The sequence below is a fragment of the Xenopus tropicalis genome, chromosome 3, assembly GCF_000004195.4.
Source record: "Xenopus tropicalis strain Nigerian chromosome 3, UCB_Xtro_10.0, whole genome shotgun sequence".
Taxonomy (NCBI): domain Eukaryota; kingdom Metazoa; phylum Chordata; class Amphibia; order Anura; family Pipidae; genus Xenopus; species Xenopus tropicalis.
Window position 1 is genome coordinate 106767551 of NC_030679.2, and position 25977 is coordinate 106793527.

The window sequence follows — 25977 nt, forward strand, 5'->3', positions numbered from 1 at the left end:
TAATTAAGCCTGGCTAATCTCTAGCAGCCCACTCATCATAGGCTTGGCACACAGGAATAGCACAGCAGCAGAATGGCTAGCACTCAATCCAGTCTGAGCATTGGATCCCATTTAGCTATCACATCTGTGGCTACATTAAAAGCCAGCATACAGCCACACTAACACATACACATACATATAAATGATAGATCATCTTAAGCTCTTTGTTAAATGTAAGCTTGGAATAAGCCTACATTGCATTACATGAAGAGTCTCTCTGCTTTATAGGTGCCCCATAAGGGGATGATAAAATTGTAAGCTTATTGTACAGCGCTGCAGAATATGTTGGCGCTTTATAAATAAATGTTAATAAATAAGCTCACAGAGCAACAGATGAAAAGCTAAAAAGATGCAGAAGTGGCAAATAATTCAGAAAATTTAAATATTAATAATGAAGACCAACTGCAAAGTTGTTAGGAACATACCTAAAGTTGACTTACAGGTGAACCACCCCTTTAAAACAGTATCCATTGCAAGTCTGTTGGATCTACTGTAAGATCAGAATTTGCTTTTCCCTTGGATCGATTCGGCAGCTAATCGGCCCGTGTATGGGGAGAGCAGAGCGGCCTGGCCGACCGATATTTGGCCTGAAATTGGCCAGATCTCGATCGGCCAGGTTAGAAAATCCGGTCGGATTGGGGACCGCATCGGCTCGTTGATGCGGTCCCCGATCCGACTGCCCCATTGCCGCCCACATAATCCGATCGTTTGGCCCCAGGGCCAAACGATCGGATTATTTTTTTTTTTACCTAAATGCTCCCCGATATCGCCCACCTGTAGGTGGGGATATCGGGGGAAGATCCGCTCGCTTGGCGCCATCGCTCGTGTATGGCCACCTTAACCATTGAAGAGGTTTCACTACTCTTCCGAGCAGCTTCTTCAGTTCAACTGACTGGTATAAAAGTCTTAGACATATATGAGACCTTTCTAATCTAATCAGTTATTGTTCAGTTGCAAGAACCTTTGTCCATCGGTGCCTGTAGCCGTGATGTACCTGGGAGAAGCGGAAGTTTTGAGGGAATTTCCTATGATACCTCTTCCAGGGTGCAACACATTGCATTTCAACACCTATGACTCTATGGCTGCATCCAAATATTCTGGCTAATAACTGAATGATCTAATGCAGCGGTTCTCAACCTGTGGGTCGGGACCCCTTTGGGGGTCGAACGACCCTTTCACAGGGGTCGCCTAAGACCATCGGAAAACACATATTTCCAATGGTCTTGGGAATAATGGTTTGGGGGTCACCACAACATGAGGAACTGTATTAAAGGGTCAGGGCATTAGTAAGGTTGAGAACCACTGATCTAATGGAACAGCATGTTTTCAGGCCTCACGAAAAAGTAATAGTGGAGTTAGGCTGTCAGTAAGGTTTAATAATAGCACCACCTAGTGTTATGTTTATAAAATACACAAGGCTTACTAATACAGTACTTTATAAAATGTTAGGAACAACTTTTAAATAAATAAACAGAGATGTTACATACAAATGCTTAACTCCTCAAAAAATATGCATGAGACGCCCCTTGCACCCACTGGAATGATGATAGTGTGTATGTACCATGTGTATGCAGAGCTGCCAATAGCTAAATATTAAGGGCCCCTTTCCAAGCACTGGGCAGCCAGAGCATGTCACACTTATTGCACCCCATCCCAGAACCACAGCACTGAGAGCACACACAGGTTTTGGGGTGTACCACACATCAGTAATATATATACACTGATATAACAGTCACCCTACTATACTGTATTTACAGAGTATACTGGCATGAAACACCCCAAATCTCACCCTTTCTGTACCTCAGGCTAAAGAGGCCATCCCGACAGTTAGGGAAACTGTGCCAGTAAGCTGTAGTTGGGTATGCTGGGGAGTTACTATGTCCTGATATAGGGAAGCATATATATAGTTACATAGTAGATAAGGTTGGTCTAAGTGAGCCCCTGCCTACTGGCTAATTGATCCAATGGACAGAGGTCCATGTTTGTATATATATATATATATTTATACAAAAAATTGTAAAGACTGATGCACACCAGACTTATCAAAAAATGCTAAACCATTGCTTTAATTAAAGGAGAAGGAAAGACTAAGTCACTGAGGGGTGCCAAAATGTTAGGGTAAAAGGTAAGATTATAAATTCACTGGGGGTGCCTAACATTTGGCGCCCCCCGTGATTTTTACCTTTCCTTCTCCTTTAAGTAGTTTAAAACAATATACGGGTTAATGTTTCGGGCCCGACCTAGGACCTCTATCAAAACATATATATATATATATACAGTATATATATATAGTATCTAGTGGAATTAAGGCTAAAACAACTGGACTTTTTCTTGAAATGTTTCAGCACTCATCTGAGTGGCTTCTTCAGTTCAAATGAGTGGAAGGGAATTCCCCTGCATTTAAAGCCTTGAGAGTAGTACAGTCACAGACATCCAATCACAATGATTCCATTGAACTTAATCTGATAGGGAAAATGCATCCCTAAACAAAGCAATCTTACGCCGGCGCTTTTACAACAATTTGCACTTCCAGATGTGCAGGCTGACCCCATACGCACGGGGCCCATGGGCTTTGGCCAACCTCAGCACACTGGCTTGCAGATTTATACACGTGCGCCTGCGCATATAAAGAGGGGAGAAGAGGGTTAGTTAGGGTCGGGTGTGGGTCGAGAACCCGCTTGACTCGTACATCATTACTACCTACCTGCACAGCTGTGAGTTTCAGCCAACACCTACTTGAATAAGTTCAATGGAACTTCAGTGGCCCCTGCCCAGTGAGAATTCAGTTTCACCTAGGTTAGCAGTCCCCCTAAACACTGCCACTTCTGCCTTTACATTCCCAAAGAGAAAACCACCTGTAACGCCAACAAGCCCACTAATACTCATGCTGAAGGCACTTGCTTACTGCTGTACCAGTTTCAATCTCCTTGTTAACACATCTCTTAATCTCCTTGCTAACACTTACTTTACAGTAAACCAGAGAACACAAAGCCTGATGAGAAATGAATAATGAAATAATAATTTAACACACGTCATTAATTTGGTAGTCAGAGAAGAGTAAAAATGCTAGCTTGCCTTGGCAATGGAATGAAGCCCTCCACCAGACAAGATCAAGTATTTGTATTCTTTTATATATTTAATATATATCTTATGGCTTACCATACCATCCTCACAGACAAGAGTTATGAACCCTAGTATGTACAAATAATGCAATGTATTTACAGCTTAGTACCTGTAGATTTAATTAGCACAACCCCCCACCAACTTAACCATACAGCAGCTATTCTCTATCAGCCAGGAACACTCACAATCACATAGCAGCCTCCTAACTCCCAGCAACATCCTTACTCGCGAAAAATCCACCACACTGAAACACAGGTTAAACTGCCAGTGTGTAAAAGCCCATAGTATTTCTGTAAATTTCTTTTATTTCTATACTGTAATCACTATCCATTAAGGCTATCCTTTTATTAACACTTGAACCATGTAAAGAAATCCAGCAATGGGGAAACCCTATCTCCGCTACAGGTTCCTCTGGGCCATTAGAACAGAGCAACTTCTGTGCAGCCATAACCTTCAGTGTGTCCCATAACCACAAAAACACTCAAAAAGTTATGTGAGCGAGCACAGCAATGTGTTAAAGTCACGTTTTGAAATTCTAAAACTAGAAAAGCGCCCTGTGTATAGTGTCAGCCTATGAAACCCATGAATTAGAATATGAAAAGGGATTTTCTGTACATTAGGCTTTGGCTAATGAAACTGTGATGTGTGCTTTGGAGGAAAGTGTTATGCTTGGCTGGGTTTCAGGAACTGTTCCTTCCTAAATGCTCATATTCTTGTTTACACACAGCACATTTACACTTACAATTGACCCCAGCAGTTGTATTCCCAGTGAATGGAATGAAGTAGTGTCCCTGAAGGTGGCAGGCCCCTGGTTTCTCTTGCAGGCACGCTGCCTTGTGTGTGCCAAATGGATTGGAGACATGGGAATCTTTGCAGCTAGTAATTCATTTGCTTTAAGAACAGCATGGAGATTGTCCTCGGATCCCTAAATGGCTCTGGGAGCAGGAGCACAGGAACTGTATACGGTGTGGCCTGTTGCGAGGTTCCACATAACGGAGCTGTCAACCTCCCCCAAGTCATAAAGGAGATAATGATCCAGTTTTTTTTAGGCCTGAATTCCTCTATACACTAACATAAAATAAGGTCTTAAAGTCAATCATTATTCGGAAAGGATTTTTTACTGTGAGAGCTGTGAGGTTGTGGAATTCCCTCCCCGAATCAGTCCTAATAGTTTATACATAAGATAACTTCAAGAAGGGGTTGGATGGCTTTTAGCAAGTGAGGGAATACAGGGTTATGGGAGATAGCTCTCAGTACAAGTGAGGGAATACAGGGTTATGGGAGATAGCTCTCAGTACAAGTGAGGGAATACAGGGGTATGGGAGATAGCTCTTAGTACAAGTGAGGGAATACAGGGGTATGGGAGATAGCTCTTAGTACAAGTGAGGGAATACAGGGGTATGGGAGATAGCTCTCAGTACAAGTGAGGGAATACAGGGGTATGGGAGATAGCTCTCAGTACAAGTGAGGGAATACAGGGGTATGGGAGATAGCTCTCAGTACAAGTGAGGGAATACAGGGGTATGGGAGATAGCTCTCAGTACAAGTGAGGGAATACAGGGGTATGGGAGATAGCTCTTAGTACAAGTGAGGGAATACAGGGGTAGGGGAGATAGCTCTCAGTACAAGTGAGGGAATACAGGGTTATGGGAGATAGCTCTTAGTACAAGTGAGGGAATACAGGGTTATGGGAGATAGCTCTCAGTACAAGTGAGGGAATACAGGGGTATGGGAGATAGCTCTCAGTACAAGTGAGGGAATACAGGGGTATGGGAGATAGCTCTCAGTACAAGTGAGGGAATACAGGGTTATGGGAGGTAGCTCTCAGTACAAGTGAGGGAATACAGGGGTATGGGAGATAGCTCTTAGTACAAGTGAGGGAATACAGGGGTAGGGGAGATAGCTCTCAGTACAAGTGAGGGAATACAGGGTTATGGGAGATAGCTCTCAGTACAAGTGAGGGAATACAGGGGTAGGGGGGATAGCTCTCAGTACAAGTGAGGGAATACAGGGTTATGGGAGATAGCTCTCAGTACAAGTGAGGGAATACAGGGGTAGGGGGGATAGCTCTCAGTACAAGTGAGGGAATACAGGGGTATGGGAGATAGCTCTCAGTACAAGTGAGGGAATACAGGGGTATGGGAGATAGCTCTCAGTACAAGTGAGGGAATACAGGGTTATGGGAGGTAGCTCTCAGTACAAGTGAGGGAATACAGGGGTATGGGAGATAGCTCTTAGTACAAGTGAGGGAATACAGGGTTATGGGAGGTAGCTCTCAGTACAAGTGAGGGAATACAGGGTTATGGGAGATAGCTCTCAGTACAAGTGAGGGAATACAGGGTTATGGGAGGTAGCTCTCAGTACAAGTGAGGGAATACAGGGTTATGGGAGATAGCTCTCAGTACAAGTGAGGGAATACAGGGGTAGGGGAGATAGCTCTCAGTACAAGTGAGGGAATACAGGGGTATGGGAGATAGCTCTCAGTACAAGTGAGGGAATACAGGGTTATGGGAGGTAGCTCTCAGTACAAGTGAGGGAATACAGGGTTATGGGAGATAGCTCTCAGTACAAGTGAGGGAATACAGGGGTAGGGGAGATAGCTCTCAGTACAAGTGAGGGAATACAGGGGTATGGGAGATAGCTCTTAGTACAAGTGAGGGAATACAGGGGTATGGGAGATAGCTCTCAGTACAAGTGAGGGAATACAGGGGTATGGGAGATAGCTCTCAGTACAAGTGAGGGAATACAGGGTTATGGGGGATAGCTCTCAGTACAAGTGAGGGAATACAGGGTTATGGGAGATAGCTCTTAGTACAAGTTGATCCAGGGACTGGTCCGATTGCCATCTTGGAGTCAGGAAGGAATTTTTTCCCCTCTGCGGCAAATTTGAGAGGCTTCAGATGGGGGGTTTTTGCCTTCCTCTGGATCAACTAGCAGTTAGGCAGGTTTTATATAGCCATTATGGTTAAATGTGACGGACGTACAGTATGTCTTTTTTCAGCCTAACTTACGATGTTACCCTAAATACCCTATTTGTTATGCCCTCCCCCGTATAATGTGACTTTTATTACATAGTCTCCAAGTAAGTATGTCAGTATGTAGACAGGGCAATGATGTGATTTATTTTAGTGAGCCAAGCAATAAATCCATGGTGCCACGTGGAAGGGTTATTACAGTACATAAAACCTGCTGTGTGGAAATGTGGAATGCTGATCAGATACAGTTGTGAGTTTGTGTGTGTGGGTAAATATTCTCTTGCATTCTCTGAATGTTATCCCGCTGCTTAGATTTCTTGTTTAGGTTTCCTTCTCATGTTAGTCACGTAGGACTGCAGCCATAGGCCAGTCGCTATAACAAATGTTGATTCTTGTCCATTGTTGGACGGAGGTATGTGGGCCCGTCGGGGGCTGGCACACCTAGGGTATGCTATCCAAGGTGCCCAGTGGTGTAACTTGCAAGCACTGCTCCCCCCACACATGCAAAAAAAATATTTGTAGGGGCCCGCTGCGAACAGTCCCTCCTCACTACTTGCTTGCTTACTGTCCCCCTTGTAAACTTTACTGCTATTTTTCCAAAATTGTGAGAAGAAATCTGCCAAGGTGCCTTAAACCCAATGGGCAAATTGTTTAAATGAAACTATTTATCCACTTTATTGATTTATGCCACTTATTTGATTTTCTTTACCATGAAAGTCAATGTAACCCTACAGCTATTAGCTATAATATTATTCTCAGGTGTTTCCACATTTAAGAAAATTCAAGCAAAAGATTATATTTACACACAATCTAAATGAATTTGGCTCTGTTCTTATAACAACTTTAGAAAAACTAATTATAAAACTCCAAAATTCAAATTTTGAAGTCTCCACATTTATCCTATAAACTGAAACATTTCTTAGCTCACCCATCAAGGTGATTGATCTGGGTCTATAAACACCAAGTCCTTCACTTCCAGACTGGACGATATTTGTTTATTCCAAAAAAAGAAAAGAGAGAAAAGAGAAAGGCTCACACACCATTACTATAATTGACTGTATTTAAAAAAAAATTTCATAAATATGAATGGTCCTGAAGTTTGGTGCCATATAGGCATATAAGTAGTCAAACCATGTAGTATGTAGGGACCCCAAAATATGAATAACGCATACTCATTTCTACAGCTGACACTCAAACCTCACATGCACCACAAATACACATTTACTGCAAAAATGGCTTTTGCCCAAATAGTTGACCCCAAAACCAGCTTGCTCTGGTGGTGCTAAGGAGTCACTCAGATCTGTCCTCCTGTTCTAGACTCCCAAAAGCAATAACTAACCTGTTGCAATCTAACAACTCCCAGAACCCAGTGTAAATATTACTTTACAAACCATCATAAGACAAAATCAGAGGAAGACAGTGGTGCTGTTCTGCCTCCTCTAAGGGCCAATGCCTCTAAATAAAAGATGGATGCATATTCAGGTTATAGGCAACTTTATTGGAGTGGGAGCCCCTCCTTGTAATCAGCTGTTTCTCTGTCTTTGCAGTATTTTAGCGGGTGGGACAAAAAAAGTCTGTAGCCATGTAGGTTAATGCAAATGCAGATGTCCACTACCAACTCCAGTGAGGACATCAACATGTTGTAATACTATAATATTCTTACTTACTACTTAATATCAGCCAAGGTTTCTAGTATCTGCGTATCTGCCAATATACAGGAAATAACCCCAGTGGGCCCTGGTCTGGGCAGATCCATAGCAGAGCAAAAGTATTTACTTTTTATTACCTTTTCCAGGTACTTTGTTAATCATGTATGGGTTGACAAAAAGTCAACCGTACTCAATCTTAACCTGCTTGCTCCCAATCCTCACCCAACCCAATGAGCTATCAGTATATATAGGGTGAAGCAAGGAAGAATGTAGGGTAGCATCCTCTAGTATAGCAGACACATTGTTCTAAAAGGCAGTGCCTAACTGGCTATATAAAGAAATAATATGAACCATCCATCTCTCGTGGCAATATCAGGGTTGTTCTTAGCGCAGAAGATAATGTTTTAAGGCTGGCTAGTGGTATGGATGTGACATCTGCTAGGTTAACGATGGACTATTCAGAAGGTGACACAAATTCATATTTCACAAGGCTACAGTATGAGAACACACATAGCAGCCACGTAACACAATTTCAAATGCTGGGAAAGGAAATTAAAATCTTCACAAAATACAATAACTCACACTCAGAAGCACTAAATGAACCAAGGAGAAACAGTGTCACACATTTGAAGCTGGTTAAGTTTGGCATGGGATGAAGCCTGGCACAGGGAGCTATTGGAGAAGCAATCAAATCCATTACTGGAGCTGCTGGGGAAAAGAAGCTCTGCTGATCCATTAGATCCATTCACACATGGCACAGAAATGGCTGGAAGATGATCATGTCTGTTCCTGTACATCTGCTGCCTCACAATCCCTACAGAAGTACTGTAAGAAAAAATAGAACTGTGCATGAAATAAGCTGAAATCAAACACAGGTCTTAATGCAAATATAGAATTTTATTTTACTGCAATTTAATTATGAAAGGTGTAAAATGATGCATTACAAAACAGAAAACTAGGTTCATGAACTGCATATCTTAAATACCACTGTACATTTGAAAACAATCACAACAAAAGGTAAGTGGGGAACCGGAAATAAAAGTTGGTTGGTGAGAAAGCAAAGCAGACTTAAGAGGCTGGTACATTATTGGCAGAATAGGATGGGCAAGTGCCGCCTGCTCCTGGACTACTAGTCTGGACTACTGACTGGCCACTACCCTGCACCTCATAACCCTCACTGCTTCCAGGGTGCCACTTAAAGGCCATGGGGGCATTCATGGGAGATCCTTGTAAGGTAAAAGTAGTCATTCCCAATGAAATGCTACATATATCCAGAGAGGCCCAAAGCTAATGGCACATTAAGGCATTGGTGAGTTGATCTGAGCTGCAACATTTGCAAGAGAAATGCGCTGAGTGCTGCTGGCCATTACCAGGAGTTATGTATTTATTTCAACTGCTGTACGGTAAACATTAGGATAAGCTGAGTGTGTGTAACCCATGCATCATTGGCACTTATAGGGAGAATGCGGAGAGCGGATGGTACGACTGTGACTAAGCATAACAGCCTGCTCCAGACACTAAAGCTATGTACCATGTAAAACACCATTTATGATTTGTGTTATTTAGACAAAGCAAAGCCAAGTTCCCCTGCTAGTTACAATGACAGCATGTGAAAGATAAACAGTGGGCCTGCAGATGTTGTTGGCCAGAACTCCCAGTAGCCTTGGCTGTGGGTGGGATACTGGAAGCTGTAGTTCAATAACATCTGTAGGTCTATTGCTGAAGTAAGAGATGCTTGATATTAACCATTGCAGTTATGGAGAGAGCTATGACACATTATAAAACTATTATGTAGCTGTTATTGTGTATTTGTATTGGGTAGAGCATTGTCCTGTACATGCAATCCAGCCATTTCAGGAATGGTTACTGGCTGGCTTCTACTGCATGGGTATAGGAGAACTACAATAAAAGTGGATGCAGAATAGTTTGACCTAAAGATAACTGCATTCGGGTCTTTGGGCAGTGTCCAAAACATTCTGATTTGTTTCAGGAAGCCAAAACAACCTGGTACAGCAATCAGAAGAGAATGTCAAGGGCAGCTTGCTAGAAAAAAAGAGATATGAAAAAACCACCACACAAGGTCCCCTAAACTTTTCCTTACCAAACCCTCCAACAGCCCTTTTATACCTTGGGCACCTGCGGCCTTTGGCTTATAGCATCGACCACCAGCACCCAACTTTGTATCCTGTTGCCAGAGAACCAGATAACATAATCATTCTAGTAAATAAACGGAAATAACATAAATAACGTTTGTGTCGCTGCATTACACGATGAATAGATCAATCCATCTTTGCATTTTGGACAAATCATATATAAATGTTTCATAGAAATGTACTTCAGAGATAAATTACTACATATGATATACTAAAAGACTAATCTTCATTACAATACAAAATCTACAATAAAAACCATCTCTTATTTTTTGTAAAACACATGATAAGTGCATGTAAGTGTACAGACTGATTTCAGCACTTGAGAACCAAAACACAGAAATAGGGAGGACTATCATTATTCTGGGAAAGAAATGGAGGTTTACATGTCCCTTTTTAGCAACTCATGACCAGTAGCTTCCTCTTGTATTGTAGGAAGGGAGGGGTCCCAGTGATGTGCCCAATGTCACAGTGTTTCTGAAAGGGTGACTAGAGTTATAGGGAGAGGATGAATGGAGAGCATCCACACCTGGCTGACTGAAACTGCATTATGGGGGGGGGGGGGAGCGAATAAAAAAAAAGACTGCAGCAGGTAACAGCATAATCACAACCTTATCTATAGAATATTACAAGCCTGAGAGCACATAAATACACAGATTTTTTTTTACATTTCTCTGACAGCCATTAAAAAACCTTACATTTTGTGGAACAGTCACTCTAGTTAATTTGTTAGCCGTTTCTATGTTACATGGCAAAGGCCAGTTGTGACTGCGCATTAGCAGATATGTCCATTCATACTGACAGGCAGATAACTGCCAGTGTAGCTACCCACACTGGGAGCCACACTGATCCCTGCCAGGGGAACCATTCATCCTTTTTCACACATATTAGTCTGTTGTGGGGTACTAAGTGGTTTTCTACTGTGTGTTTTATTAAAGGGAAAAAATATATATATCACTAAATGGGACACCCTAAGGGGGAGATTTATCAACATTTGAGTTTGATTCAAGTTTTTTTTACATTACTGTAAAGATTTGCCATCTGAAAGCTTGTGAGTTTCTATAGAAGTCAATGGGAGTTGTCCCAGGCAAAGTCAAGACATATTTTCAATTCAAGATTTTTGAGGGTTTTTTTTGAGTTTGTAAACTCAAAAAGTTGAGGTAATCGATTTTTTTATCTGGACAAGTTTTCCTTATTAATCAATAAGCAAGCATTCAATATGAGAGTTTATTCAATTTAGAAAAACAAACTCAAATTCACTAACTCAAAAACTGATAAATAAGCCCATAAGTATCCTCTATGTATTATTCAGAGTACTATTTGCACTTATGGGGGCTATCCTGCTTTGTATTGGTTTAGGCATACCCACCTATTTTGTATCACTGCATGGTACTTGACTGCAATAACGATACAGGTAATTAATATGCCTAATTAATATACCACCCCCTAGCCATGAATTGATAAAAACAAACAATGAAGAATTATATAGAATGTGCACATACGGTACTATTATCTATCTGAAAGAAAAATATACCTTATTTTTAAGTATGGACAGCAATTTTTATAAATGCTCAGCAATACACAATGATGTACCAAACTGTGCCCCACCCACTGCATGATAGTTGGAAACACCAACTGCAAGAGTTTCAAAGTTTCAACCATTTCTGGTAGTGGGAGGTGAGTTGGTACTGCTCCCTCAGGCTACTAACAACTGCCATTACCACTGACTCCTTAATGCCTTTCTGTAACCATTAGGGTATGGTTGAAGTATGAGTTGAAGCTTCCATGGTAGGAGAATGTTAATAAAATAGTCCTTGTGATTTCAAGCATCTTATCTCAGCTCCATGGGGGAAAAAAGCTCTAAATTACCTCCCCGTTCATTTAGACATATGGTCAGGGCCTGCAAGTACACAGAGTTGTAAGGCAGTTGTCAAATAGAAATGCTGCAGCCATGCTCCCGGGCGTTGCCATGCAAGTGAATGAAGGGTCATTATAAGAGTTTTGCACCATTCCCATAGAGCTAATCCTCATAATATAATTGCTCAAAAACCTTGTGTGTTATTGCATTTTTTATAAATATACATTTTGGATATAGCAAATAAGGGATAAAACTTTAACTAGTCATTAAACTGGTGCTTTCCCCCTGCTTGTTTAACACAAGTTTAATGAATAGGGACAGAACATACTTTTTGCCTACCTATAAAGGCAAGACTGTAAAGGTATTGCATGGCATAATGTGTTTGTTGTAGCCTAGCTGAGGGTTTCCAGCAAGGGAAGAATCGTCATTGGCTTTAACTGCAGTGACAGGCCAGTAAATGCACATTTAAGTGTTTTGGACTAAAATCCAGCATTGACTGTCAGTTTCCATTATAGCCAATGACAGATTTGTGTGCTTTTCCACTGGCTTCAAAACAGTCAGGAAATATGCCCTATATGCCATCAGCTTGAATAAAATTGCTTAGCAGGCTGAATTATTCCTAACCACCACTCAAATCTTCTGTCAGGCCCCTCCTTGGTGCCAGGATCAGTCTGTCAATAATGAAGCAGCTGCTAAACTGTTATTTTGATTACATCCAGACTGTTCATTCAGGGTATCGTTCAGTATCTCCTGCAGCTCTGCACTGTTAGAACATTTCCTGCCAGACTGGGAACTGTACTTCATGACTACTAAAGAGGTGATTCAGTTCGACATCCCTATGTTAGATACATCTGAATTTTTAATGAGCATTTTTTTTTTTTTAACCAAACAGGGCGAAGAAAATTACACACAATTCATCATACAGGTCTGTGATCCTCAAAAGTTTCAATTAAATGACCAAGACAGAGCCAGTGCAATGTTGTATTTCTCCACTCCATGAAAGCCAAAGGGCTACTAAGAACCTGCTAATTAGTATACATGTAGGAAAATGGAAAATAATATCAGATGGACTGCCACTGGCTACACAAGCTACAAGTAAATCCCTTGCAATGGGGGAGATCACTGGGCAATTTCCAAGCAAAAACAACTGCACAGTGTGACAGTAAAAAGTTCACAGAAAGTATGTAAGTTTGTGGGATGCTGGGACAAGGCACTACTGCACACAAGGGGATTTCTCAGAAGCCGTTAGCCTTGGGCTAATGCACATTTCCTATGGCAGGTATTCTGACTAAACTGCACAGTGTGATTAAGTTATGTCAGGTTTTGGGATTAAAATATAACTGCTTTTAGAGCAAATCCAAATAATGTATTATTAAAAAAATAAACAGGCATAATAATGATAATAAGAAACTGGCTGGTGATTAATTCATAGTAATTTAGTCAAGACAGACCAACGTTTAGTATTTTAAAAGTTCTGGTAAAAAAAAACAAAAAAAAAAAAAAACCAACAACTGTGCTCTCAATGATATATTAACTGAATTTCCAGAAATGTAGCCCTTAAATATACCGCTCCTGTTACACAGCGTGTCACCAGACAAGTGAACGTAAGTAGGAAAAAAAAAAGTGCAAACCCATAAGAAGAGCTGGTTAAGAAGGCTTAGTCAGTTACGATCCCAAGGAGACAACTTGAATATCTAATAAAAAGAATGATCCTATCGGACTATGGGGATTCATTCAGATGTAAAGTGGCATGTATTAAGGCACTAACTGTTTGTATGTACACCTACCGTGTTAGGTTTTCATTTTATGTTGTTATTTTGCTATGGGTTCGTGCCACATATCAGTGTTGGCAGCAATCCATGTCAAAGTTCACACAAACCTGGTCATTAAGTTACTATTTAGCAAAGGATGAGGTCAGTGGTTTCAGTCTATGTAATATACAGAATGATCTTTTTCCAAGTCTGTATAACTAATGGTGGATGTCCTTTTTGTCTATTTATTTAGTTTAAAAGATGCAAGGTCACATATATCCGTAGGCATGAATCCTTCACTACCAGACAAGCTCCAGAGCACTGGTTCATAATCAGTTGCAGGTCTCTGAAGATAAAAAGGGTAAGGCAATGGCACATCGTAGTCTTAAAAAAATGTAAAACATGGCTTCACAGAGAAATGTAGGTGGTTCTCTACAAATACCCATTACTGGCTTTCTTTAAACAAAAAAATTGCCCCAGACCTTTGTCTAACATTTTTGGTTTTTTTCTACTTCTTGTCCAGTAAATATAAATGTAAATTCAACTGGGAAACGCCAACATTTCTGTTTTCAAAGGACCGAAAAAAGTGAAATTAGTGAAGGTATATGTTCAAGTCTTTCCGCTTCCCAGGCGGGCTCTTTTGTCTCTGTAAGCACAGACTGTGCTGTGCTTGGAGTCCGGATCACAGCTTGTCAGAACGGAAACTGTCCTCTATGGAGGGGTCAGGCAGAACCATGTCTGGGTCACTTAACATGCTGAGCCCATCAAGGCTCAGAGGTCCAAGTTTCAGCTCATCATCCAACTGAAATGTATTGTCGGCATCAAAACCCAGCTCAGAAACCCCCGCAACAGCATTGCTAATGTCCTTTGATAAACTGTTGCTTGAGTCATCTGCAGGAAAACAAAAAAACACATGAAAATTTCTACCACTGGGAACTAAAATACACCCCACTAAATTAATAAAAGAAAAAAATGCTGGTCACATAGTGGGAGCAGTAAGCAGACTGAAATGAAGCCAGCTGGTGACCCACCTGTAAGGATAATGTTCGGGACGCTCCCACCGCAGTTTGAATAAAGGTAATTGGGCCGCAGATGGAAAGAATCCTGTAGACTTCCATGGCTGCCTCCTAGACCCATTAATGATGCCTGAGAGTACTGGAGATTCATATTCGGATCAAAGAATGCATTAGTATTGGGAAGGGAGCTGCTTGGGCTTCCAAACATGTCATACTGTTCTTGCTGCAAACACATGTAAAAGTTAATAACAAATTTTAGTGACTGAAAATATATGCATGATAAACATACCCCTGGTTGCTAAATGTTGTTATCTATGATATTAAATTCAGGAATAAATACATAGCAACTCATCTTACCCCAGAATGTAAAGGACAGAAGTAAACTCTAGCACTGCATTATCTGTGTGCACAAACAATGTTAATTTTGCCTAGCTACTAAGGATCAGCAATGCAAGTATCGCTGGGGCAGATTTTTGCAATCTCATTATTTTACTTTTACCTCAGTGGCTGAATACCAGATCATAGCCAATGAGGGTTGGGAATGGCAGATGGGTAAAGGATCCTTTTTAACTACTACAGCATGCTGATGAATTTCTCTTTAATCTATCCAAAATAAAATGCTTGAAAGATCTGAAGATGGAATCAGTCACATTCTAACCTAGCACACTGTAGCCTTTGGGTGTGGTCAGCTGTATATCTTCCAGACATCTGCCAGAATAGGCCATGCTATGCCCTGAATATAGGTGGTGAACTTTACGAACATCTGAGGTTTATTACCAAAATATCCATAACCCTAAACCAAAGCATGTTGGGCACAACAAATGTTACCACAGCAAGGTCAAGTAAACACTAAACAGATATGATTTGGCTAAGTGCATTTGTGTCTGTATGATTTCAACTGTATTTTGCCATGAAACATACTGAGGTCTTATCTGCACCAGACAGTCACCCGTGGTTTGTAAAAGAATGGGAGTTTTAGACACCCAAGTAGCACTATTTTAATATTAAAAAAAGGTCAAGCTGTAGAATTGTGGAGCTGAAACCTTTTAGAAGAAATTAATTTTTTTGCTTTTAACACTATTACTGCAGATGACCAATAACAGCTAATTGCTAAATTACTTATAATGGTTGGTGGCAAATTGACCCCCCCCCCCCCCCATCACAATCTTCTTCAAACTTGTTCTTTCTTCTACTGCCCTGTGCCAGCACACAATTATACGTCACCATTTCACTCTACTGCGCATGCATACCATCCAAAAAGGAGAAAGAAGCATAGAAGATCGTAATGTGGAGCTTGAACAGAACTACACTAGGCCAGTGCAGTTTTCTGTTAACAGGAGGACTGGCCTGGGGTATCAGATAAGCAATTATAATCATTCAGTGATTTTCATTTTCCATCTCCTTTAATACAATGCTGGCATTTGCAGAACAATATTGTTACATACCTGCTGCCACAGATATTTCCCTTGTTTTGTAGGTTGCTGCTGATCAAAAAAAGAATCTCCAAAGAATCCACTCAAAGAGCTCTATAGGAAATGACAGCAATTAGCTAAAATAGTTTGCTGGGGCTTAGTTTCATGACAGACAGACTGATAGACATTGTCAATTTGCTTTTGTAAATAAGAAATTACTAAAATGTTACATGCCCTGAAATATTCACTTTTTCTATTGACCATGCAAGTCAAAAAAAGGCTTATTTTAGATTGTTTTCCAATACCATGTTCAATATACCCCTACTAAGAAGAAAAAAAAAACCAAAATAAAATCTTCCCCATATAAATGATTCCAACCTAGACATCAAACAAATATCACCATACTGAAAAAACTAGCAGCCTGCCCTTATTTGCATAACCAATTCCCAAAGAGCAAAAACTTGTGGATTACCCAAGTAAACAACATAAATTAATACAATCTCATTAATCCTGGAATATCTGGATCAATTACATAGTAGTTATGTCCCAAAAAGCCCCCAACTTACATTAGCCAGGTTCAGATCAAGGGGTGGGCAGGGTACTGGTGAAGGAGGCTGATAGTTTTGAGAGTCCAGAGATTCATGCATTTGTTGCTGTGTATGATGAAGATGAGGTTGGGGTTGATCTGAATATAAGGGATAAGGTGGTGGAGGCTCCAGGGGTGGGAGAGAAAGTGGACTTCGGTCCATAGAAACACCCTGCCAAAAGAATGAAGTACACTGCATTTTACCATTTTAATAAGATACTTCACCACTTAGCTGTCTATTTCTGCCTGAACTGCAATACAGAAATGGTAAAGAGTTCAGCTCCCATGCAGTGTTAGAACATGCCAAATTCAAAGATGAACTACACATATATATGTACAAAAATAATGTACAACTCCTATTAAGAAAACTTGTATTCACACAATACAATGTTATCCTTTTCGTTGCAGGTCCTATGTAATACTGCACACTTTGGAGTGTATTAACACTGGAGACAAATATCACTGGTGATGTTTCCCATAGCAACCAATCAGATCTTTGCTTTTGTTTTTTTAACTTGTAGATGACTGTTTAAATCTAAATGCTGATTGGTTGTTATGGGCAACATCACCAGTGATGTCTCCAATGTTAATAAAAAACGCCCCTTAATGTCTCTGCTATTAAAATGCACCACACTCTACTGGGTATAGTTAGTGTTTATTATTTACTATTGGGTATAGTATTACTACTGGGTATATTAGTGTTTATTATTTGCTATGGGTTAAAAAAATATTTAATAGCACACAAGCCCTATTCATTGAAATCATGTTGAACAAGGGGGTATACTGCCCCTTTAACTGAAACACATCCAAGTGATAAATGTGACAAAAACGACTAGCAGCTTTGGGCAGTGCTGTGTGTTGGTACGCTGCCAACTGCCTCTTTAGTATTTCCTCTAAGCATTCAGCCTGTAGGCATTAACTGTGTCCAGACTGTGAGTCCATGTAGAGGAGGGATGTTTGCTTGCAGGCAGTGCATGGAAGACTTACAGGAAATACCGCAGTCTTCAGGACTGAACAGAACTGGAGAAGGGAAGTGGGCCTTTTTGACCTCCAATTCGCTTTAAAAGCTGCATTAAGTTGTTTCGTGATAAATAAGACCTATGTAAGCATTTACCCCTAAGACATATAAATATATGCATGTTGTTTCTTACCTGTGAATTTGGTGGCATGTTCATAGGACTAGTCGGTGAGAACTGGTTGCTGATGCTGCGGTTAGACTCACTACCTGGAGTTAAAGTCAGAGGGCTTACAGGAGTGTGCCTGCGTCTCGGGGAAGTTCCAAGAGCAGAGGTAGGAAGAGAAGGGTTGCTGAGAGAGGAGAGACGCAGAGACGGATGAAGTGCTGGGTTGTTGCGGCCTGGGGGCGTATGGCTGTTTACATTAGAAGCAAGAGAGTTATTGTTCATCGTTGCCTGGATGGAAGGGTTACTTCGAGTGTTCTGCATACCTGCATAGAAAAACAAAAGTGGACATGCTTGGGTTCTTCAGCTGAAGTAATACTACCAGAAGAACATACATGGATTAAGGGGTAATGCTAAGTTAGTGGGTAGGAAAACTGTCCATCCCACAACAGATGAATATTTATTCCAGAAATTAATCCTTCAACAGAATATTGCACAATACCAATGCTAAAAGGTGGGGACCCCTCCCACCGCCACCACTTTCTATAGAAAGGGGCAATTAAAATTATACAAAATTTATTTAGTATTGATATACCATAGCATAAAAATTAATTTAAAAATTGGCTGGCCAGCCTATCATCATTCACAACCACATATAATCACATTAATACCATAAGTGTACTGTATAGCAGGAGGTAAAAAATTAAAAATCAAGAAAAGTCCAAACAAATTATAAAAATAAAATGAAATTAAAGAGTCACTTTTCAATTCAAAAACAACAACCAAAAAATCACTTGTATTGATTGTTGCTCCTGAAGGAGAGAGGTGTTATATGATTTATGCAGGTTTCCGTGGTATTCAACTTGGTGGGGTTAATCCCAGCGTTCTTAACTTGCAGAGTTAACTTCTTTTATAATTCAGGTGAGGTTTGTGCATAATGATGTCACTAATAAAAGTTCAATTTTACTTATTCGTGCTGCTGCTGTACAATGCGCAAAATTACCACAGTCTCTAGCGGTCAGTATATTTGCACAGATAATAGATGTTATTTAGGTGATTATTTTCGATTTTAATGTGATAGTATATCAATACTAAATAAATTTTGTATAAGATGAATATTTATGTTTTGAACAAAAAGAACTTAGGTTGATGGCAAGCAGAAGACAGAGCATGCAATACCAGACTCAAACCATGATCAGAACTATCTGTTGCAGTGGCTGCTTCAAACATATGAGACCTAGATGCACCTGCTATAATCAAGTAATCACAAATCTCCTTATTATATTTCACTGCTGGTTTGTGTCTCAAAAAATGTTCCTGCTAGAAGTCATTTATCCTGGCCTTTTTTTGATGACATGAATTAGAAAGCGCTCTCTCCTGCAGACAAATCACTATTCACAGCTATATAATGGCTGCATTATCAAGGACTGCTTGTGGAACTCGAATGCTGGTGTTCTGATGTCAGGGAGTGGGCTGCCTGGCACAATGATCCTACTGAAAGAGGGAAACTTTCCATGAGCTTTTTTTTATTATCATTATTATTTCTGGCTCACCCCTTATCCTGCTCTAGTCCAGCCTTATACCATTTAGTTGCCAATCAGCAGCAATGTGTCCTCAATTTTACATTTAAGGATTGTGTCGCTTATTACTCCCCAGAGTGGAGTTTATATTTATATTATATTTTTAACTTTGCAGGCTGCTATGTCAACACCGGAAGCTTTAAAGAAGGCTCTCCATTTCCTTACCTACATGTGGAAGCTGAAGCAATGCAAATGAGCAGAAAGACTGCCACTAGGAATATTCTCCCATTCCATGCAAGCACACTGACCTAAGATGCTACAAGGGCTATTCATCCATATAAATCCTCCCTATCATTTCTATGCATACACTGTAATGTAACTCATTAAATCAACGTATAAGATTAGGGCCCTCAATGTCTAAGAAAACAGGAAAAAACAGATAGAAAATGAGAAGCGGATTGAGGCTAAAGAAGATTAAACCCAAAAAGTTTCCAGATGGAAAACACCCTCAGGTAATGAGACCGCTTAGTTCAGTTTTAGTCAAGTTGCTTTTCTCAGACTCGCTTTCATCTGGTAAGGTTCCTATGGATTGGAGGAAACCCAGTATTTAAAAAGGGATTATTATCTCAACCTGGCAGTTATATGCCAGTAAGTTTGACATATGTGGTGGGCAAATTATTTGAAAGCTTGTCAAGGGATCACATTCAACATTATGTTCTGGAGAATGGCATTATGAGCGGTAATCAGCATGGCTTTATGAAGTATAGGTCATGTCAGACAAATTTGATTGCTTTTTATGATGTGGTTAGTAAGAAGGTAGACAATGAGGGTGCAGTAGGTGTGATCTATTTGGATTTTTGCCAAAGTGTTTGATACCATTCCCCACAAACGACTGCTTTCTAAACTAAGGTCTGTTTGTACATGGATAGGAAACTGGCTACAGGATTGTGTATAGAAGGTGGTTATCAATGCTACATTCTCTACCTGGAGTAAGGTTCTTAGCGGGGTCCTGCAGGAGTCTGTACTGGGTCCACTTTTATTGAACTTATTCATTAATGACTTAGGGAAGGGTATTATAAGTAATGTTTCAGTGTTTGCTGATGACACAAAACTATAAGCCACTTACACCCTTTATGGAACTGCGTTAGGCAAATCCATAGTGGAGAAGGACCTTGGAGTCCTTGTAGATAAACTTAGCTGTAGCTAAGGGCAAACAAGGGCAAACAAGGTTTGAGTGTTATTAAAAGAGGTGGAAAGAGGGGTTCATTTTTCCACTTTATAGAGCACTGGTAAGACCCTACCTAGAATTTGACAAGTAGTTTTGGTCTCTAGTGCTGAAGCTGGATATCATAGAATTAGAGAGAGTCCAAAGAAGGGCATCTAGGCTGGTAAAGTGTATGGAAAGACTGAGCAAGTTAGTGTTGTTTACACTGGAGGCACTTAAAGGACATGTAAAAAGCCTACATTTACCTACAATGTATATCAGTTGGGCTGTCTCCCCCACCCAAATGGCATTGTGTGTACTACATATATCCCCTCCGTTTGCCAGCACCATCACATTTTCCTAAACCAAATAGCAGCTTTTACCCGGCAGCCATTTTTCACTGATTACATTTTTGTGTGTGGGGTTTACATGTCCTTTAAAGAGATACTGACACCAAAAATCGAACTTTTTTACATCTATCATAACAATGTCTTTGCATGCTATAGCAATGCAACACACCTCCGTAATAACAAACACCTGTAAACCAATTGTCCCAAAAAGTGCCAAAAATTATGGTGCTCTCAAAGGGGGATTATGTATAAAAAGTGCTGTAATTTCTACATGTTGAAACTGAAATGCATGCAAATAACTAAATAAATAGTCAAGTCTACAATGTGCTTTTTAATCACACCTGAATTGTTTGATTTAAAATTTGATATTGAGGAGCAGAGGGGTAAATCAAAGAAAACACGTGTCTTTGACCCAAACATTATGGAGGGCACTGTATATATAACTGAGATAATTGAGGACAATGGGGTGGGGCATGTAGTAGGGATTAATGATGCTTTGTGTGAGGACAAGGGTCGCTAACAGTGTCATAATTGACCCCAAAAATCTTGGACCACATTTAATAAAATAATTACTTTCCCCTAGTCCTTTCTATGCCATTAGCTATTCCTACAAATATGTGCTAACTATAGAGAACATACACAGGTGTATTTTATCTCTTTGTACTGGCTATGAGAAAACCTAGGGAGTTGCCCGTATACTGAGAGTGCCATTTTACTGCATTCCAAGACTGTTAAGCCAAGCCCCACCTGGCTTCTTGGAAACTTATGAAAATAAAGCAAAAGAAGAACTGTATTCCTGTTTAGGTGTTTCCATTAGACAATTATTTAGCAAAAATAAAAAAATGAAGGTACAGATGGTTATGTGTAATTTGTTTTAGGGCACCACTGTTACACATCTTAATAACAATGACCTGAAGGTGACCATTGCTTTACATACAGTGTTAAGCAGTGAAAGTGTTACATGAAAGCTATTTTATTTGGTATAGGAGGGTAACCACAAATCAGTTACCGAAGTTCCACAATGATATAGACACAACAAAGTACAGTGGGAGGGAAGATTTTTTTTTTTTTTTTACAAAAGAATGAACACAATAAGAGAACCTGCTGTAAGGCAAAATAAAGCAGGAAATAATATTTACCCCCCCACACACACACAAGCATGAGTCAGTGTGAGAGGACACTGTGTACATCCTCTAGGACTGATAGAAGCATGTTAGCATTACTTCAAAATATTCATTAGGTAAGTTTTTGGGAGAAAATATCCATTAATACATTTTTTTACATCTGCTATTAACACATAATTAGATTATTTCAAAAGGATGCTCACACCATACCACTACATTGCTGCTCTTAATTCCAGTGTTCTCAACTGGACTGATTAGAGCAGCATTGAAACGCATGAAAAATAACACAAACCTGGCGAGCCGCTGATGCCAAGATGAGTCATGGCAGCAGGGAGGCCTGAGCTGTTCTCAGCGCTAATGTTGGCATAGGCTGTATCGTCTGGATCCAAAGGGGTTGGCAGAGGGGATGGGAAATGCAAGTTTGTGAGATCTGGCAGTGACCCTCCTGTATTAAGGCTCCCCTGAAAATGTGACAGGCTTGCATTTGAATCAGAGGAAGGAAAAACTCTAGAGAAACGAAAAGTTCCGAATTACTGTATAGTCCATTTGAAAAAAATAAAGAAATAAAACAAAGCAAAACAAATTTCTCCCTCTTCTCAACCATATATACTGGAAATCTCTATTATTATGACATTTCTGGGTCAAGTTTGTCTTCTATGAATCATTCACAGCAGGTGACTAATTTCTAGTTGTATTGGACTCCATAATGGGTGGGGAGGTTGCATAATGTTTTCTGGTCAAGAACAAAATAAAATTTCGAATAAAAAAAAAAAAAAAACAAATAAAAAAGGTAATACTGCCTAAAACATTGTCACACCTAAGGGCTCATTAACATGGACATATCTTCCTCCAAACGAGATATATTTTTCTCTTCATTAAATCTGGATGAAAAACAGTGCCAGTCTGATCCTATGGAGTCCCTATGTAAATCTGTTCCCAGGGACTGTTTCTCTTTTGGACTGGCTATAGGCTGCATTGATATATTTAGGGGGAGGAAATCTATACAACCATAATAAAAATGGAGCGTGGTTCTTCATTCAGTTTAGGATGTTTTTATTTCAATAATAGAACAAATAATGTCACCAAGCCCTAATGACATGGCAAGCACTGAACAGTGACAAGCATGGCACTTACTTGATGTTAGGCACCTCACAGGACCTTGGTCGGGACGTAATGCACTGGACCTATGAACAAAAGCAACAGTAACAGGTCAAAAGAAATGCCATTGCAGAGTCCTTCGCAGCTATTACAACTTGAGGGGATATTGTACCTCCCAACATTCCTGATTGGAAAATTGGGACAATTTAAGTCACTATTAGTAATGAGCAAACTTTTTCACTGGGTTTGGCATGAAAAAACTCCCATATACTCCAATGGGTGAAAAAAAAAATTTGGGTGGTAAAAAAACAGTCCTGCAGTATGGAAAAAGTCAGCGCAAAAAAACGCACATTGCCTTTAATGTGTTTCACAATTTTTTTGCCAAAGCGAAATAGGACAGATCCACTCATCACTAGTTACGATGAAATATAGTCATGTGGATAAACTCCCTGGAAACCATATGCTCTTTTGCAAGCCCAGTACATTTCCTGTTCCCAAATCAGGGCGATCTTGGCAAAACAATAACAACTGGGAGGTATATTAGGGAAACAAACATGTACACACAGGGGGTGCAGATATATTATTATTATTATATAAATGTTCATGTGGACCAGCACTCCATTTCTTGTGATAATCACAAGAAATGGAGATCTGGTGCTCATGAACATTTTTATAATATAATTTGACCTAGTGACTGCATGAGGCCAGACTGAGTGTGGACACTTTCCAAAGTTATTTATCTTAGCACAGAGAAACACATAAAAATACTCCACCTTTTGAGCTTCCCATATCTGCTTGGGCAGTGGCTTTGTGACATTCAGCATGTTCTCCTCCGTCATAGCATTAGGGAAAGAGAAAACTGAAAGAGATAAGAAAGCAGATAAAGAGTATGCACACTTGTCCAAAGTTATGCTGTTTTCTTCTGGCTTTAATTTACTTGAACAAAGATACAGAAGAGGGGCAGGCAATATATGATTGACAGCTGGGATTTTTAAATGCCTTTATAATGGGTATGGATGTGTCAGTGAAAAAAGGAATTTGAGGTTCATGTTTAATTTGAAAAGGACTTTAATTATACAGCTTTTTATGTCTGGGTGACAGGTCCCCTTAAATAGTTATATTAGTTTGACTCAACAATTGCTGCTTTATATTCTAATTTTGGTAAAAGTAGTACCGGCTTTGATATGTGAATATGATATTCCCCGGTGTAACAGATTGGCCTTGTTTGAGCATGCAGGGCACTGTAAGATGATAAGGTCACCTAACAAAGAACTTATGTGCAAACTGTACCTTCTCCAAAGTTGTCAATTTCACCATCTTGTAAACTTGCTGCAAAGAGAAGCAAAATTGAAATTAAGGTTGGGACGTCCCTTCCACTAAGAACATTTTACTTAGCAGCAGGCTGTGGGGACATTTTTAATGGCGTCACATTCTCCTCTGTGAGGGATATAACCCCACATCAAACACAGAACTCTCATAACTAACAAACACACCATGGTACGGAGTTTGTATTCTGTTTAACCACATGTTTAGCACAGAAATCCCTGGCTATGCATGTTGCATGGTTGAACAATATGGTGGTTTGGCAAGAGAAGTGGCTGATGATGCTCAGTGTGAGTACATGTAAAACCAGCTAAAGTGCAAATACAAACAAGCCCATTATAAGTTAGAGACTACTGTTTAGAGCAGGGGTGGGCAAACTTTGAGGCTCAGGGGCCACATTGACTTTTAAAATTTGACAGACGGGCCAGGCCTGCGCTTACAGGCAGTCTTGATGCCAAGTCTCATGTGAGGAGACTTGCGGAGTCGGACAAAGCGAGATGCACCCATCCTTGGCGGGCCGGATTAAAAAGACCAACGAGCCGTAGTTTGCCCACCCCTAGTTTAGAGAAATTATAGGGATGCGCTGAATCCAGGATTTGGGCAAGATTCAGCCTTTTTGAGCAGGATTCGGATTCAGCTGAATCAACGCTCCTGGACGAACAGAATCCAAATCTTTAAAATTACGAGACTTTTTGTCACATAAACATGGAAGTTAAAAATTTTCACTCCGTGCGTATCCTAATTTACAAATGCAAATTAGGGTTTGGTTCAGTATTTGGCCAAACCCCGAATCCTTCAAACAAGTCTCGGCCAAATACCGAACCAAATCCTAAATTGCATATGTAAATTAGGATATGGAAGGGTTAAAGTTAAAAAAAAAATGTCAGCCTCTGTGTTTAAGTACTCATGCAAATAAGGATTTGGTTTGGTATTCGGCCGAAGCTTGGATGAAGAATTTGAGATTCGTATGCATCGGTGCATCCCTAGAAATTAGGAATGTAAAGGTCTGACTGATAAGTGTCAGCAAACATCCTTTTTCCACACTTTGGATTGCCTGGTTTTCCAGTTTTATTTTATAAAATTCAAGGTATCCAAGTTTTTTTTAATTGCATTCGTTTACCATATTAAAAAATAAGTGAGCATTCGACATGCAAGTTTATTCGATTTAGAAAACTGATAAAAAAAAATAAAATTGTTGATTAGCTGTGATGGGTTGCAGGAAAGGGGTAAATATTTTTCTGTTAATATATTTCCAGAGATGTATTAAACTGGTAGGATGTCCTTTTCTGACTAACTTTTAATTTTTTTATTTTGTATAATTTTTTACATGGGAGGGTCACTGTCCCAGTCAGTTAACTGTTGAACTTGATCGACTTTTTTTTTCAACCCTATGTAACTATGTGATTGTTACTCAATATTTTTTATGTTTTTATTCAGCACTTCTTCTATTCATCTTCAAGTCATTCACACCACTGCCTGGTTGCTAGGGTGAGTTGGACCCCAGAAACCAGATAGCCGCTAAAATTCCAAACTGGAGACCTTCTAAACAAAAAAAACTAAATCTTTTTTAAAAACACACAACAAAATAAACAAATAAATAAATGACCACAATTGCAAATTGTGCAAATCCCTGCCAATATCATACTAAAAGTTAGTTGAAAGGTGAAATTTCCCTTTA

The 25977-nt window shown here is 39.9% G+C and overlaps 1 protein-coding gene across 3 annotated transcripts in view; it reads right to left on the reverse strand.

Annotated features, from left to right (window-relative positions):
• Positions 1-7614: 7614 nt before the first annotated feature.
• The window catches only part of crtc3 (CREB regulated transcription coactivator 3), a 61292-nt gene continuing 42929 nt past the window's right edge, over positions 7615-25977 (reverse strand). Inside the window, exons 7-15 of one of the 3 annotated variants that reach the window (XM_012958945.2) lie at positions 24267-24305; positions 23750-23835; positions 23013-23062; positions 22171-22385; positions 17711-18006; positions 16540-16731; positions 16007-16087; positions 14577-14784; positions 7615-14436 (exon numbers count right to left, since the gene is read on the reverse strand). In XM_012958945.2, the coding sequence (XP_012814399.1) occupies positions 14228-14436; positions 14577-14784; positions 16007-16087; positions 16540-16731; positions 17711-18006; positions 22171-22385; positions 23013-23062; positions 23750-23835; positions 24267-24305 (1376 nt within the window). In that variant the 3' untranslated portion in view covers positions 7615-14227. Of the gene's footprint in view, positions 14437-14576; positions 14785-15709; positions 15909-16006; positions 16088-16539; positions 16732-17710; positions 18007-22170; positions 22386-23012; positions 23063-23749; positions 23836-24266; positions 24306-25977 lie in introns of those variants that run through there. The other 2 variants (NM_001078695.1, XM_031897898.1) reach the window with 2 other exon arrangements.